At 39.8% G+C, this 15,533-nt stretch overlaps 1 protein-coding gene across 8 annotated transcripts in view; it reads left to right on the forward strand.

Annotated features, from left to right (window-relative positions):
- Positions 1-852: 852 nt before the first annotated feature.
- The window catches only part of GRB14 (growth factor receptor bound protein 14), a 58,795-nt gene continuing 44,114 nt past the window's right edge, over positions 853-15,533 (forward strand). For 7 of the 8 annotated variants that reach the window (XR_002865960.2, XR_002865961.2, XR_002865962.2 and 4 more), the window contains exons 1-2: positions 1,078-1,620; positions 2,605-2,737. Coding sequence is in view for 5 of the 8 variants with exons in the window: in XM_023931101.2 (XP_023786869.2) it covers positions 1,595-1,620; positions 2,605-2,737 (159 nt within the window). In the remaining 3 variants the exon portion in view is untranslated. Of the gene's footprint in view, positions 984-1,077; positions 1,621-2,604; positions 2,738-15,533 lie in introns of those variants that run through there. The other variant, XM_086896852.1, reaches the window with a different exon arrangement.

Consider the following 15,533-nt stretch of genomic DNA (forward strand, 5'->3'; position numbering starts at 1 on the left):
TGTTCTTCATACAGCAAGGGGTATTTTTTTATTTTGAAATCAGATGAACGCTGATAAGGACGGCCATGGAATTGCCACAGAGGGATTTATGTACATAAAGCAGAGCAGGAGCAGGCTGCTGGGGAGCAGCCCTGGGCACGAAGGAAACCTTTTCACATTCCGCTGCGCTCCAGGCTGTGGCTGGACGCGGGTGCTGGGCCCAGCCCGGAGAGCAGCCTCCTCACGAGCCGCTCCTCCGGCACGGGGTAACGGGTTTGTCCCCGGGCCTCGGTCATTCCCTATTTCTCCAAGGCATATCCATGAATTCCCGATGCACAGAGGGATGTGTCAGTTTAGTTAATGATTTGCCAGGCGCCGAGTCGCGTGTCAGGCCCGTCCGGCGGTGTGCGGCTGGAGCCCGCTGCTCAGCGCGGGGCAGGAGGTCGCGGGCCATGCCGGGGGCAGCGCTGCCGGCGGTGCCCCCCTCGGGCGAAGGCGCAGAGGTGCAGGGCGAGGGCCGGGCCCGCTCAGCGGGGCCCCACCGGGTCACGCCGCGGCCTCGGGTCCCGGGCCCGTACACCTGCCGGGCCCGCCCCGCTCCGCCGCCCGGCCTGGCTGAGCAGCCGAAGGGCACCGCTCGGCCCCCGCCCGCCCCGCGCTGCCTCCCCGTCGCAGCGCGGAGCCGGCGGCCGCCCGCCCCCGCCGCCGCCCTCGCACGTGTGCCGGGGAAGGCGCTCGGTGCCGCCCGGGCGGCGCTTCCCCCCGCTCCCCGTCGCCTCCCCCTCCTCCGCAGCGGGAGCGAGAGCAGCCTCCGCCCGGCAGCGCCGGGGCCGCTCGCCGCCGTGCCGCCCCGCCAGGACGTCGCCGCCGCCGATGGCCGCCCCGCTGCCCGGTGCGCCCGGCGCAGGGCGGGCGGCGGAGCCCGCTGGCGGCGGCCCTCGCGGCTCCCCCCGCCCGCCCCCCCGGCCCCCGGGGGGGGACCCGCCGCCCTCGCCCCCCGACAGGTAAGGCCGGAGCCCGGCGGGCGCCGCCGCCCTGCCGCTCCCTCGAGGGCCGCCCGCTGCCGTCGGGGGGCGGGCAGTGCCCTGCGGGCGGGACGCGGGGCCGGCGGGGCCGGGGTGCGGCGGCCTGGGGAGGGGGCGAAGCGCAGCATGGGGGGCGGCCTGGCTCTGGACCGGTCCGCGCTGCCCTGGAGCTCAAAAGTTGTTTCCCGGCCCTGCAGGCACTTTCCAGCGCTGCGGATGCGTGTGTGTCCCACCCCCCACCCCCTTTTAATTTTTGAGGTTTCTCAGTTTGAGGTGAAAGGAGCTGGCAGTGCCGAGCCTGCCTTGTCAGGCTGAGCCAGGCGCTACTTTATCCTTGCAGTGTCTTTCTCAAGAGTGTTGGTGAGATAAAACCTCTTCACCGGGAGCGGTGCCGCTGTCAGCGGTGTGCACCCCGTTTGTTACCTCTCAGGCTCTTCTTAAAGGCATTGGTCTCTATTCTTAGTAAAGGAAGCTATGAGCTGGGTTTTTCATGAGGCATCTGATGAGTTTTGGTAGACTGAAGTTTACAAAATCTTAAAATACTGCATTACAGGATTTTTTGCTCCTCCTAAAGCAAAATACCACTTTAAATGAACCAGTTTGGTGAGGATTTTCAGTAAGTTAAAATCTGTATCTTCATTCTGTATTGTTACCTTACTCTGATGGTTTTCCCCACTTTGTACTAATTACTGTATGAAATCTGGAATGATAATGAGGTGATAAAGTAAAATACTAAGCTTGGAGGCATCAACTCACACATGTAGAAAACTCTTATTATGTGTTGGCAGATGCATATACATCAGGTGGTTTGGGTGCAGGTATCCAGATGAAATCGAGTAGACAAAGTGCTCTTCAATATTTTATGTGAGAAAACCATGTACACAGCAGTCTAAACAACCACATTATTAATGTGACACTTTAAACCAGTGCATAACTGAGCTCTTCAGCAAGTACAGTAGTGATTACCTTCACTACTACTGCAAATGCTGCCTGGTCATGCTTCTGACACAATCCTGTTTCAGCAGACAGCAACAACTGAGACATTTATTTTCTAATGGAGCTGCAGAGATTTCAATACAAAACTAACTGGAAACAGAAATAAATGGATTGCTTTGCACTGTTTTCTCTTGTCAGTCACTTTGATTCGATTCTGGTTAAACAAAAGTTTCCATTTATTTAAAATACTGTTGTGATATACTTGGGAAGTTTTGCTGAGAAGTTACATACATCTACTGTTGTAATATGTGTACATAGGGAATGGCATAAACACAGGGACAACAAAATATTTACTAATGTCCTTAGAAGCCAATATAAATATATCTCTGCTCTTACTCTGCAAAGACTTACGCATATTCAAACAACTTTATATTCAGAGCTGAATACTTGGATTGCTTTCAAGTAGTGTTAGGCACTGTATGTTAATATATTCAGCCTACTGATTAAATAAAATAACTGCAAAAAAAAAAAAATAGCTAATTGCTGCAACCAGGAAGCATTGTGGTATTAGTGCCTTAGAAGTTCATATGTTGTGGTTGGATATTGCAATTTTATCAGCAGCTGTTACAATTATTGCTTGATATTATGTATTCTGTTGAAATAGGAGAAAAAAGGAAGGTGACAGTATTTTGGAGAACCCATCGATTCCAAATCCTTTTCCCGAGCTGTGTTGCTCGCCGTTTGCATCAGTTTTGTCAGCCAGTCTGTTGCCCAAGGCAACTTCAAGAAAAAAGCAGGTAAGAATTATAAATTATTATTTGACAGTTTCTAAATTGGTTAAATGAAAGATGGAGGAAAAGCTTAGTTACCTATTAAATTATTTTTCTAATAGAGGTGTTCCATATTTCTGTCATTTGGTGAAATTTTCTCTGTAGGTCATCAATGATAGTAGAAAAGGAGGTTTTGGAAACTGTGACTTAAGACATGACTGTTCTTTCACAGAGTCTATGTGTGGCTCTGGAGATTTTTCAGTTTAAGTGGAACCAGGGGCAGGCAGGCAGTACTATATGTCCTTAAATGATAAGTTAATTTCTTTTTCTCTTCCTCCCCACCTCCAATTACTGTCTTCAGTGTTATAGAACAGAGGGTTTTAGCAGTTACTGAACAGCTTTTCTGAAGTTCTGATTTTGCCAGGATAATGGAAGAAACCTAAATTGATGGGGAAGAAGCAAATGCTGTATACCTGGCTATGTTATATGCATGTGTGTTTTCTGTGTATGGCTAATGTTACTATATTTCCATAAAGACCTTAGAAGTGTAAGCCAGGGGAAGATCTGAGTGGGCAGAAAGACCTGGCAATACTGTTCAGACACAGAGTTTCCAATTAATGGAGGTTGCTGGTGTTGAAGATCATCTTCACTCTTTGAAAGCTTACCTGCCTCATTCTCTTCTCTCCTCTTGAGACTGGAAAGAGTTCTGACAGGGAACATCAGTGGGATTAATAGTACTCCATCCTTCACACACTCTGTTTTGGTGGTCTTGATGATCCCTGTTTTAACAGTTTTAAGGGTGATATTGGAGGTGTAAGGACTTAAATTGGTGCAGGTTATTCAGTATTTAGATTTGAGTGAAGAGTATGCCTGGAGGTTGAAGTTTCTTGTAGTTGTATTAACTATTCTGAAGCTAACCTGCCACAGCGTTTCTGTGCAGCTGCCACAGAACTTTGTTAGCCCAGTTGTGGCTAGCGCCTTAAGGAAGAACTTTCTCCTCACTTCTCCAGTGAAAAACATGTATGTGGCTGGGAAACTGCCCTAATTCAATCTTGCCCTATTTTGCATGTACACCATGTGCCTCTCTATAAGCTGTGGTGTCTTTCTGGACTACTATTATTGCTTTTAGTTCTTCTCCTACAATAATATTGGTAATATTATCTTTCAGAACAAAAGGAGTAAAAGTCATGTTTTTTAAAAGATAGTTGAAATTAGTCATGTTGCAGACCTAAATTGCAGTAATGGTGGTAATCTTTGGACTTGACACTGGAAAGCATGATTTAACACACAAAGGTCAACTTCTTTTGTGGCCAGTCATGTTTAACATTACTGACAGGCCTGATCAGTTAAACCAGCTAAGTGTTAGCTTCAGTCTTCCAGAAGTTGAAGTTCATATCTTTCATATCACTTTCATATCACTTTACTTCTGCTTCTTCATAAAGGTTCATGTGTACTTTTTTTGTGATGATTTCTGCTCACGCTCCTTCCATTTCTCCTGGACTTTCATTTAAGAATGTAGTGCTCTCTCTGGTAAAAGCAGGAACAAGAACAACTGGTTTCCTGACAGAAGTGAGCCAACATAATGCTGGTTTCTGTTGGAGGGCCTGACCTGTTTTTCAGCTACCAGAAAAATGAAGAGAAATATTCCTGTTACTTTTGTGGAGGCATTTTAACAAGACTATGGATTCTGTCACCTAGGTGTCTGTTCATGACCACTGCAGGGGAAATGATATTAGGCCAAGCAGACCATTTGTCAGATTCAGCATGATTGTTCTTACATACATTCTTCTTCTAAAATTATTAAAGTTAAGGCCAAATGACAGCTGTAAAATTAAACTTTTGTCCATGAAATTCAGGTTGAAGTCTTCCAATAGGTTAATAAAATTACTCAGGTTTTAAAAGAGAGGGAATGCTAAGCACATGTGTGGAGAAGTGAACTGGCGGTGACTTTGACTTCCCACAGGTGGCTGTGGAACTGTGCTTGGAAATGTGGTGTTTCTACCCCCTGTCCTTATTTTGTCAACTTTATAGCAGCTCTGTGTGCAAATACATATCTGTATACAAAAATTTCATGAATATTACTGTTACAGTTTGATAGTTTACTAACTCTTAAGAGAAATCAGCTACTCTTAAGAATTTTTTTTGTGCATAGCGTTGACAGCTGCCAGAATTCTTTCTGTTGCCTCTCTGATGATCTACATATGTTTTCAGTGATTCTTCTTTTAGATTGCTTGCTTTTGGTTTAGTTTCTTTTTCTGCTGTGCTTTTAATTTCAAGCATAGGGAAGAAAAATTGCAGAGTGAATTTCTACTTATGTCTTGTAGGTAACTATTATCAAAATGGGTGTTTCTAAAAGAGAAAAAAAAATGCCTCTTCTGTCTTGTTTTTCTCTCTGAAAAAGATTTTCTGCTTCTGTAGAAGAAAGAAGTTGTCATGAATATCTGCTCTTTTATTCATAGCACCTGTGACATCTGAAATCTTTCTACTTCAAAATAGATTATTAACATTATTTTGAATTCTTGTTTTTCTAAGCTGAAATTCTTACTGTCTTCTGATGATCTTTTATCATAAGCCTCTCAAAGCGTTGAACATGCTGCTTGAACAGCATGTTTGTGGGGCTGACTCACTGAAAATAAATTTATAAAAGCAAATTGGTCAAAACCACGTAGCAGAATAGTGATTTGCCTCTGTGCTTGGGAAGTAGTATGTCGATGTCTCTGAACATTATTCGGTCTGCCTCACCAACACCACCACAGCTGTCCATCTCTTCTGCCCCCTTGCAGTTTGCAAGAGATTTTTTTATATCATTGAATCACAGAATCATTAAGTTTGGAAAATACCTCTGAGATCCTTGGGTCCAACCTTTGACTGAACACCAACACGTTCAATTAACAAGAGCACTAAGTGCCATGTTCATCAGTTTCTTAACACTGCCAGGGATGGTGACTCTTCTGCCTCCCTGGACAGCCTGTTGCATGCTTAACATCCCTTTTGCTGAAAAAATTCAGAAAAGCTGGCAGTGCACAGACAAGTGCCCTCTTCCCTGGGAGAACTGTCTGCATGGCCAGGCTAGAGAGTGGTGGTAAATTGTGCTGCTGCATCCAATGGGTGTCCAGTCACTAGAGGTGCCCCCCAGGGAAGAGTGTTCAGCCTAGTCTTGTTTAACATCTTTACTGGTGTTCTCAGTGAGGGGTTTGAGCCTACCGTGAACAAATTCAAAGACCGTGGGAAACTGAGTCAGATTTTGATCTGCTGGAGGGCAGGAAGGTCCTGCAGAGGGACCTGGGCAGGCTGGAGCAATGGGCCAGACCAGGGCTATGAAGTTCACCATGACCAAGTGCTGGGTCCTACACTCAGGATACAACAGCCCCATGCAGTGCTACAGGCTGGGAGCAGAGTGGCTGGGAAGTGGCCCAGTGGGAAGGGTCCTTGGGGTGCCTGTATCAGGAATAGTGGTTCCTGCAGAGCCAGGGACTGTGCTTGGCACTGGTGAGGCCTCACCTTGAGTGCTGTGTCCAGTTCTGGGCTCCTCACTTAAAAGAAAGACATGGAGGTGTACTGGAGAGTGTCCAGTGAAGGGCAGCAAGGCTCATGAACGATCTAGAGAATGTGTCTTGTGAGGAGTGGCTGAGGGAGCTGGGCTTCTTTAGTCACAAGGAGTCTCAGGAGGGACCTCATTGCTCTCTATAGCTCCCTGAAGAGAGGTTGGAGTGAGGTGCGGGCTGGTCTCGTCTACGGTGCCTGCAGTGAGAGAACACTGTGTTCTTAAGCTGAGACAGGGGAAATTCAGATTAGATGATTGAAATTTTTTTTCCACTTTTAGGGTGGTTGGGCATCAGAGTAGGTTACCCAGGGAGGTGGTGGAGTCACCATCCCTTGAGCTGTTTCAGAGGTATCTGCATCTGGTGCTGGGTGGTGGTGTAGGGGTTACAGTGATGGTGCTGGGTTGAGGGTTGGACTGGATGATCTTAAGGTATTTCCAAAGCTGATGATTCTCTGACTCTATGAAATGTGTTCAGATGATTTCAGGGTGGGAGACTTTGAATAGGCCAAAAGAACCATCTTCCCCCTCGTGTCCAACACAACATGGTCAATTTGGTGGATGGTGAGAAGTGTTGCCTTCCTCTGAGGAATCTGCTGCTATTAGGTGGAATTGATGAACTTTTATGGAAAATCTATTTGTGGCTCAGAGCCTGTGTTCTTTAAGAAATTACAAGGAACTGAAAATATGAAACACTGCACTACTTTTAATTTTGATCAAAATAAATATTAGTTGGGAAAAATATGAATTGTAAGAAAACTTGTTCTGTTCTTGTTGTCTTTGGTCAAATGAATTAAGAAGAGGTTACTATAGATTTATGGAAGCTTAGTTTTTAATGCTTTCTGAAAACAAAACCTGAATATTGGCACTGCAGTGACAGTTCTTGCCCTGCTCAAGGATAAGCCAGTAAGTGTTTCATGACAAAAGTAGTTCAAGGTAATTAGTGCCTTGTTTCTTTAAATTAAATTAGAAGTGCAAAAATAAAACTCAAGTAAATCTCAAGGTGAAGAAAATCTCATATTTTACCTTGCTTCTTTTATCTTTCTTGATGCTCTAAACAAGTAGATATTTTTATCATGTAGAATACAAATATACTCCCACAATGTTCTTTCCAGGAAGTCAGTTCTATAGAGACGTCAAATACATGTGATTGTAGTGGAATTGACTTTGCTTTTTGTATTCATAAAGATTTTCATATAAAACTCTTAGACAGAGAAGAGCTAACAGGAACTTTATGTTAAAGAACAGGGTTTTTTTTTTAATGTGTGCTGTTGTAAATTTATGAATAATATTGAACATTGATTGTTGTAATTGGAGTACCATTTATTTTTTTACAACTATAGTTCAAGGTCTTCTAATGTATCTGCTTGGAGCCTCATTCTTCAAAACTGCATATAATTCTACTAGCAGACGTACAGGGCTAAGTCTTTGGTATTTAAATGTTTTCATGACAGATTTTTTTGGCTGAAATGTCTGTTTACTCTTGACTTTCAAACAGTGAAAAAACAAAAAGGGGTTTCTTTGAAATACAATGTTTCATAAGTTTCTAATCAATTTCCAAAGGTTGAGACAATTTTTTCCAACTAGAAGAGGCATTTCTTGAATTTACTCTGTAATTCCAGTCAGTGTGTTTCTTACCAGGTTTCCTTCCAAGCTGGAGACAATTGCACATGTTGTCCTTTATCAGTTCTCACATATTTTCTTCTTTGCAGCCTCTAAACATATATCAGTTTTCCTTATGTATTTCCCTTAAATTACGTAAAAAACCTTGGGATTTTAAAGTCAGAACGGAATGGAAAAAGTCCTTCCAGCCAGTTTACAGATTAACAGTAAAAACATTTTATACAGAACCAACTTAAAGAGCTCAATTAAGTCTCTAATATAAGGATTGCAAAAAAGGATTCAGTTGGATTCCTTTTTGTGATGTTTCTTTTGGTTGTCTGCTCCAGTTCCTGTGCTCTGTTCTTCATTTATATGGTTGTAGTTGCCCACCAAGGAAAGATTTATTGATACTACAGTAGATTGGAATTATTTAGAGCTCTATTAACACTTGCTATTTTAATGCAGGTACCTTTGTAATTAGACCAGTCATCTTAACACTGTGACAGAAAGTCACTTGTCTACATTGGTAAAAAACAGGAAGCAAGGTTGAATAGTTTCTTGTTTTAGCAGTCAGGAATACTGCCCAGTTTATACTGGAGATGCCCTATCACAAGCTGTCTGGTACATCAGCCTGGGGAAACTTCAGAATAATCACCTGTTTGTTTCTTTTTGTATTTTACTTCTTTACATTGAAATTAGTTGCTTTCTGTCAAACTTCACATCAACCCTCAATGTTTTCTTTCACTTTGTTACTGTCCAAAAACAACCCAAAGACTGTAAACATTAAGACTGTATACATTCTAAATTCACAAAAAATAGCTTTTTTTTTTTTTCTTTTTCTTTTTTTCCCGTTCTAATAGGCAAGAAAACAAAAGCACTCTAACTTTTGTGGTTACTATGATATTACCTCTGCAAGCTTGTTGCTGTCAAAGATTTTGGTAGACATTTTGCCAGTGTTTCTCAGATTGGAATGGTTTTAACAATCCTTTGGATTTTGATTGTTTTGGATTCATCAGCCTAAAAGTCAAACCTGAAAATGCTTATATTTTCATTTAGTTTTCTCAGTACAAGAATCTGCCTCATCTGTGCTCTTTGGGAAGTTTTATTTTGAACAACAAGCCTCTGTGATGTTGCAGTAGATCTAATAGCTTGCCTAGAAAAACCTCTCTAAATTTGTGAACCATAATTTTTCCAAAAAGTGAACCTTTAATATTTATCTCTTGAATTCTTCATTGACTAACTGGCATTTTGGCATTTGGTCTCTGTATCATTACAAGGTGTCTAGAACAGATGATGATACAAATAGTATCAACTTTGAATATCCAAGAGACTTGTCAGTTAAAGCCAGGTGGAGCTGCAGGGAACTGTTTCTCTAATGCCGATGAATCCCTTTTGATGAATTTACTTTTTTTAATGAATTTTGACTTTTATTGAATTTGACATTAAAATATTAAACTCTCATGAATGGAGCTTGAATCCTCATAATTTTCAGATGGAAATGAGATGTGATAGATGCTAACACAGTTTTTTATTTATAATTGCTTCCAGGGATGGGTACTTTTATTTAGTGTTAGACTGGAGAACTGAAAAGTTTGGGTCATTTTGTAGGCACTCCATACCTGCTATAGACAGATCCATGATTAAAGAAATATTTTATTGACAAATCTTTTCTGATGTTTCTTCTCATTGATGGCATTGTCAGTAAGTGATGCTGTGGTGAGGAGGGGATGCAAGAGGTCAGTGTTGTAACAGCAGAACACTATTGGCATCTTCCTTTTAGAGACCATTGTCTGAACTGTCTTTGATCAGAACAGATACATGTTCCCCTCTGACTTCCTGGGACACAGTCTAGATTAATCAGAATAGTGTTTAGTAATATTAATAAAATTAGATCAAGTCATAAGTATTTTTGTGTGGTTTTTTTTCTTCATTTTATTTTTCCTCAGTGTTCTTTTCTGGTCTTACAAAACTTCTGTAGTTCTGTTCTTTTGTTGTCTCATTGCCCAGTATTTTAAATACCTGGTTACATCAGCTACTGCTATTTTTATATCATATAACAGCTTATAGTTGCATTGAATGTGACTAGGATGGTCAATGATTAATAGTTAAATTACTAAAATGCTACAGGTTTAGTAAAGTTGACAACTTAGATGATTCCTAACAAAGGTTTACAACCCCTCTTGAATGAAAAGGTGTGTATCAGAAAGAGAAAATACAAGATACTTTACCATACATTTTAATTCACTAAAAAGTGTGTAAGACAACTGAATTTTCATGATTTTATCATCATAAAACTTAGTTATTCTAGTGTTGAGGCATTAACGGAAGAATGGAGCTCAAACTCAGATCAGTTTTTACTAGGAGTTTTGGTGCAGTTTTTAGCATATCCTTGGATTACTGCATTTATGATGTTCTGAGTTATTATCTTTTCAAATAAGAGCTTGAGAACTATAGAAACAAGCAGAGGCATATTCCTGTCCTACTTCTGTGCATAAATGTTGACACAATAAATATAATTTAGATTTTATATTAAAAAAAGCCCCGTGCCTCCATAAAAACACCACTGTTGAACCTGGTCAGTTTTCACCAGGTGGAATTAACTTGATCATCCATGTAGAGTAGTACTGAATATTTGTGACTGATAAAAGAATTTAATACTCTTTATACATTCATATTTTCTTGTATCTGTTTACAATAGATAACTGAGGACTTGTTCTTTCACATGATAATACCAGAGCCACTGGTACAGTGTGGTTGTTTCCCCATGATTTTTGCTTCATGCTCTTTTTAACTCTTTGCAGTGGTAATCTTTATGCTGTTGCAGTGTAATTAAGAGATCAAGCTAGAGTTGCAATCTGGATCAATTGGAGATGTCACTGTTGGGACAGGAAAAGGACTCATTTTTTTAAGGTGCCTGCTGATATCATGCTTCACTCTCTGCTTTCAGTTTCCCTTGCAGAACAAAATGTATAGAAACAGACAAGAACCCTGAAATCTCTCATCCTTCTTAACACCCTGTGTAGCAGAGAACAATTTATATCTGTGTCTTAACATCTGCAGATCACTTAGTTGGCTATCTTTAGGATAATAGTTGTTGGTGCTTGGATAGCAGGAGCGCTGATAGTCAAGCAGTGGATGTGCATCCTGTTATGGACAATTCGTGCTGATCTCTTCTTGTGTGTGTGCAGAGGCAGTAACTGATACAGCCTCCAGCTGGGGATTTCAGGGCTCAGAGTTCCCAAACTTTTCTAGCAGTTGATTATTCCTACTAACAAGATGGCATTTGCAAGTGGTCAAATTTGGCAATGATAAGTGGAAGATAACAGTTGACCAATGGCCATGTTCTCCATGTTTGTCTTCAGCATATTTAAAGCTGCTACTTCTACAAACATTCAAACTTTTTTGACTGCTCTTGATTTGGGAATGAACAGAGAGACTTTCAAGACAGAGTATTTAAGCATGCCTCTCATGTTTTAGTCCTAATGGGAGTAACCTCAAATGGGAAGCTTTAAAAAAAAATGCTAATCAGGCCAACAAAAATCTTTCAAGAAGGGCAGTTGTGGGAGGAGAAATTAAGAGGGAGAAGAAATTAGACCTCTGCTCTAGTAACAACATAAAGTTGCTTTTCTCCTGTTTCAGTCAGAGAACATTCATTTGCAGCTAATCAGCTCATATTTTAGCCCAATAGTGTACATGATATTTAATACTTAGTCTCAAGAGAGAAATGTATATCAGTTATCTTAGAGGTGTGCCTGTGCTTCTAATTAGGATACTGATGAGGTGTTCTTGCCTGGTTTTGATATGCTTATACAGCATACTGGTAGGTCTGTCTTAGGTTCTTTGCTTGATGTTATAGCCACAGGAAATCAATATACACTAGATTGTGCTGTGATCAGAGTGGGATTTTTCAATTACTGCATTCTTGGGCTATAAATAGCCTTTTTATATTAGTTACGTTATGATAACTCCTGTTACTGATTACATTAAGACTTGGTGTTTGTGAACAGCTGCAAGCTCTTGATAATGGCACAGAAATGGTATCAGCTGTTGAGAAACAGGCTGGAAGTTCACAAGAATTTATTCTCATAATTGCTAGAATTTACTGCTATGTAGCAAGAGGAAAGCCCATGCAATATGAGAGTTTTCTTAAATAATTCAGCTGACAGAACTTCATCAGTGTGCTTTTCTATCAGGCTTGAACCTATTGATTACAAAAATAGGCAGCTGAAAACCTTTGCAAGGAGCATGTGTAACGGTGCTTTAAGATCCCCCAAGTTTGTGAGGAAAATTGGTGAGGATGGAAGAACTTATGTTCCTTGTGGCTCAGACTTCTTTGTGAATTTCAAAGGTGCATTGTAAAGCAACGTCTATGTTGCTTTACAGGTAATAAAGTCTGTTTTAGTGCAACTGCATCTGCACCAGTCCTTATTGACCCTCCAAGAGGGTGTACTGTATGCTCTGTGTGAAGACTAAAATCTATTAGTTTTCTTTGTGTAAGGGACTATATGAATAGAAAAACAACAACTCAATCACTTTGAAACCTCTCTTTTCTGGGGTGGTTTTAAAGTAAGTAGTTATTTGTCGAGTGTATGTAAATGTACCTGTGCAAAAAACACCCTCTGTGTGTTTCTATGGTCACATATTGAAGGGCTCTTCTGCTCAAGAGACAAAGTGACTGTGCCAGGCAGACAGGAGTGCTCACACAAGGAAGGGCAAATAACACCATGAATAACTTACCTGATTTATCTTGGTCTTGTGTAATAAACTTCTGCCTTAGCTCAAAGACAAGTACAAAAAATAGCATCAAAAGCATTTATAAACCTTACTGGATTTATATTATCTAGATTTTTTTTTTCCATCTACAGAAGCAAAAGCTGAGTCTGTTTTGCTCTTGTTACCTATAAATGCTCACATTCCTGCATTATATCTGGCAGAGCTAGGAATAGATCAGCTCTTGTGACTCCATATTCAGTGCCTTAAGGACATCACTGACCTTCCTCTTCTAGCAGGATATCTCTATTCCATATGTTGTTATAAAACCCTTATTGGAGTTACTAATTTACTAAGGGCATTTCAATTCTTGCCCACTCCATTTAGTCACGCTTTCTTAAGTGGCAAGAAGTAGAAGTGGTTTGTATTTTGAAGTATCTAAAAAGTATCTGCACAATGTTTTCACAACTGTATCTGGTAGCTTAGTGACAAAAATAGGAGTGAAAAGCTGCATAAACATAGTCATTTTACAGAGCTCTTAAGCAAGTGAGCTGGATCTGATTTCCTTCCTGTCCACCAGCACCAGCAAAATTCCTTGCAGACCTGCCATGAACAAGTGAAATCTTTTATTTAGGGGGGGAAAATACAAGAGTGGCTGTATATGTTTCCCTGAAGGCATAATTGGCTTTCATAGCCTTTCTGTATCTCACATTTATTAGCAGAGCTCCTCTTGACTTTCACGTGGTGAAGTGATTCTGCAAGGCTTGCGCTTAGAAGTTTACTTGCACTTTAAGTTTTTTCAATGTGTGTTTGCGAAATTTAAGAAAAGAAAATATTCCTTAATGTTATTTTTAGTACTCTTGGGTTGCAACAATGTTTATTTTCACTAGTATAGATAAATTACTGTAATATTGTTACTTAAAACTTAATCACTATTTGAAGGATTTTTATTACTAAGTCAAATTCAGCACTTAAGTTTTTGATTACTTTCTGAATGGGTCTGGTCTGTTCATGTGATTGGAAAAGATACAATACAGATAATTTCACTGAAGAAAATAAGCCTTTGCTTCACCTTGCAGACAAATGGGTCAATTTTATTCATAGAGCAAAAAGCTGCACATGCTTTCAAAAGCCAAGGACCTTCAGTACCCAGGGGTAAAGAAAAGTGGCTTGGGTTATTTTTGTTTCTTTCCTGGTAAAGTCACTAATGCAGTGTTGCAAGTTCTGCAGTCACTATTGCCCAAACATTTTTTCGTAAGATCCAAGGGAAAAAGAGTAGAGGGAGGATTTTTGTCCTGGTGCTGCAAATATAAGCATGCCTAATATTCCTTGAGTAAATGCCTATGGGAGTGGGCTCTGATACCACAAGTTTTTTTCTGACTCTTACCGAAAAATTTTGGAGCTATATTATAGAATTTTGAAAACATGCTCCCACAGGAAATAAAAACTGTGTGCCTGAAAGGTAAAAACCTAATTGCAAACACTTGACATTTATCATAGCTATCTCATGTAGAAAAGGATGTTAATTCCAAATGTTACATAATTAACACTTTAAACTTGATCTTAGAAATACTTTTTTATTTTATCAAAACAATCATAAAGATATTGGAGTTGTACAGAAATAAAATGAAATAAATACCTTAAACCTAAAAGATCAGTTGCTATGGATCTCGTGCTGCTATAAACTGAATGTAAAAGGAGTCCAACTTAAAAGTGAACCTTTATTATGAGGCAAGGAAATGGGTTATTTAATAATAATGCTGTATTATAATTGGTTTATGGTTTTAAAGCTCTTGTTTTAAAGCTAACAATGAGGATCAAATGTCTGTATCAAAAAAAAAATTCTCTTTGTGGCTTGTAATCAGTTTCTTATCAGTTTTTTTCCATCCTGTGTGTCTCAATCAAGGACAACAGGTTTTGAAATTTTAGGAAAATATTTATCTTTACTTCCTATTCCATGGCAGTATTTCACTACTATTTGAGAGCTGCTGGTAAAATGCCAGTGCAACGCAGGTTTTAGTTTTTTGAGGGAGCTTTATTTTTTGTATTTCTGTTGTTTGCTCCTCTTGTTCACCAACAGAACTTACTTCAGCAGTACTGATTTTAGGATTTGAGTACTGATTTAGGATTTGGAAAACTCTCAAATCAGAATATCACATGAAATCAAATTGTTTATTTTTAACTTGTCATTGTACAGTTTCTTATGTCTTGGAGATGAGATTCTTTTCTATATACTTTGGTATTACTACAGAGTGTGCTCATTTCCAGTTACTGAGGGCTAAAAACCAGATAAATATGAAATATATTTAATTGAAATATATATTTTATAATATAGATGTTATATAATAGATATATAATAATTTATTTTAATATATATATTATTGAAATATAGTATGGATCATTGTAATATTTACTGAATCAGTCCTGAATACTTTGAGGACCTGTACATCAGATGTATGATCAATAATATACTTGCAGTGACTGCCTATGAAATTCAGTATCCTGCATATCTGACATGTTATTGTTCAAGACACTATGAATACTTAATACAAATATTTTTTTAAAAATGTCTGCAATCTTTGGCTACAATAAGCAGTTTTTCTGATGAGAATTGCTTGGTCAAGAATTACAAAAGAAATACCCAATATCACAGTTCTGTCATCTGTTTAATAACTTGGTTTACAACAGGAATATTGCTTAGTCATGCTGCATAACAGCAGAAAAAAAAATTCTGCTATTAAGTGCATTATGAGACCTTTACAAGAAGATTACAGCTTGCCTTATCATTTAAGCAATACAAAATGTTACCTTTTTTGACAAAGAAGGAAAGAAAACACCCAAATTTCCTTTGTCAAACCATGTTAATGAAAACAGATGTGTTATTCAGATATTTGATACGTAAAATAATTTTGTGAATGGGGTTGATCAAAAACTTGGGTTCATAAAACAGTCTTAAATTTCACTCCGTAT

This window comes from Cyanistes caeruleus, chromosome 7, assembly GCF_971803275.1.
Source record: "Cyanistes caeruleus chromosome 7, bCyaCae1.hap1.1, whole genome shotgun sequence".
Lineage (NCBI taxonomy): Eukaryota > Metazoa > Chordata > Aves > Passeriformes > Paridae > Cyanistes > Cyanistes caeruleus.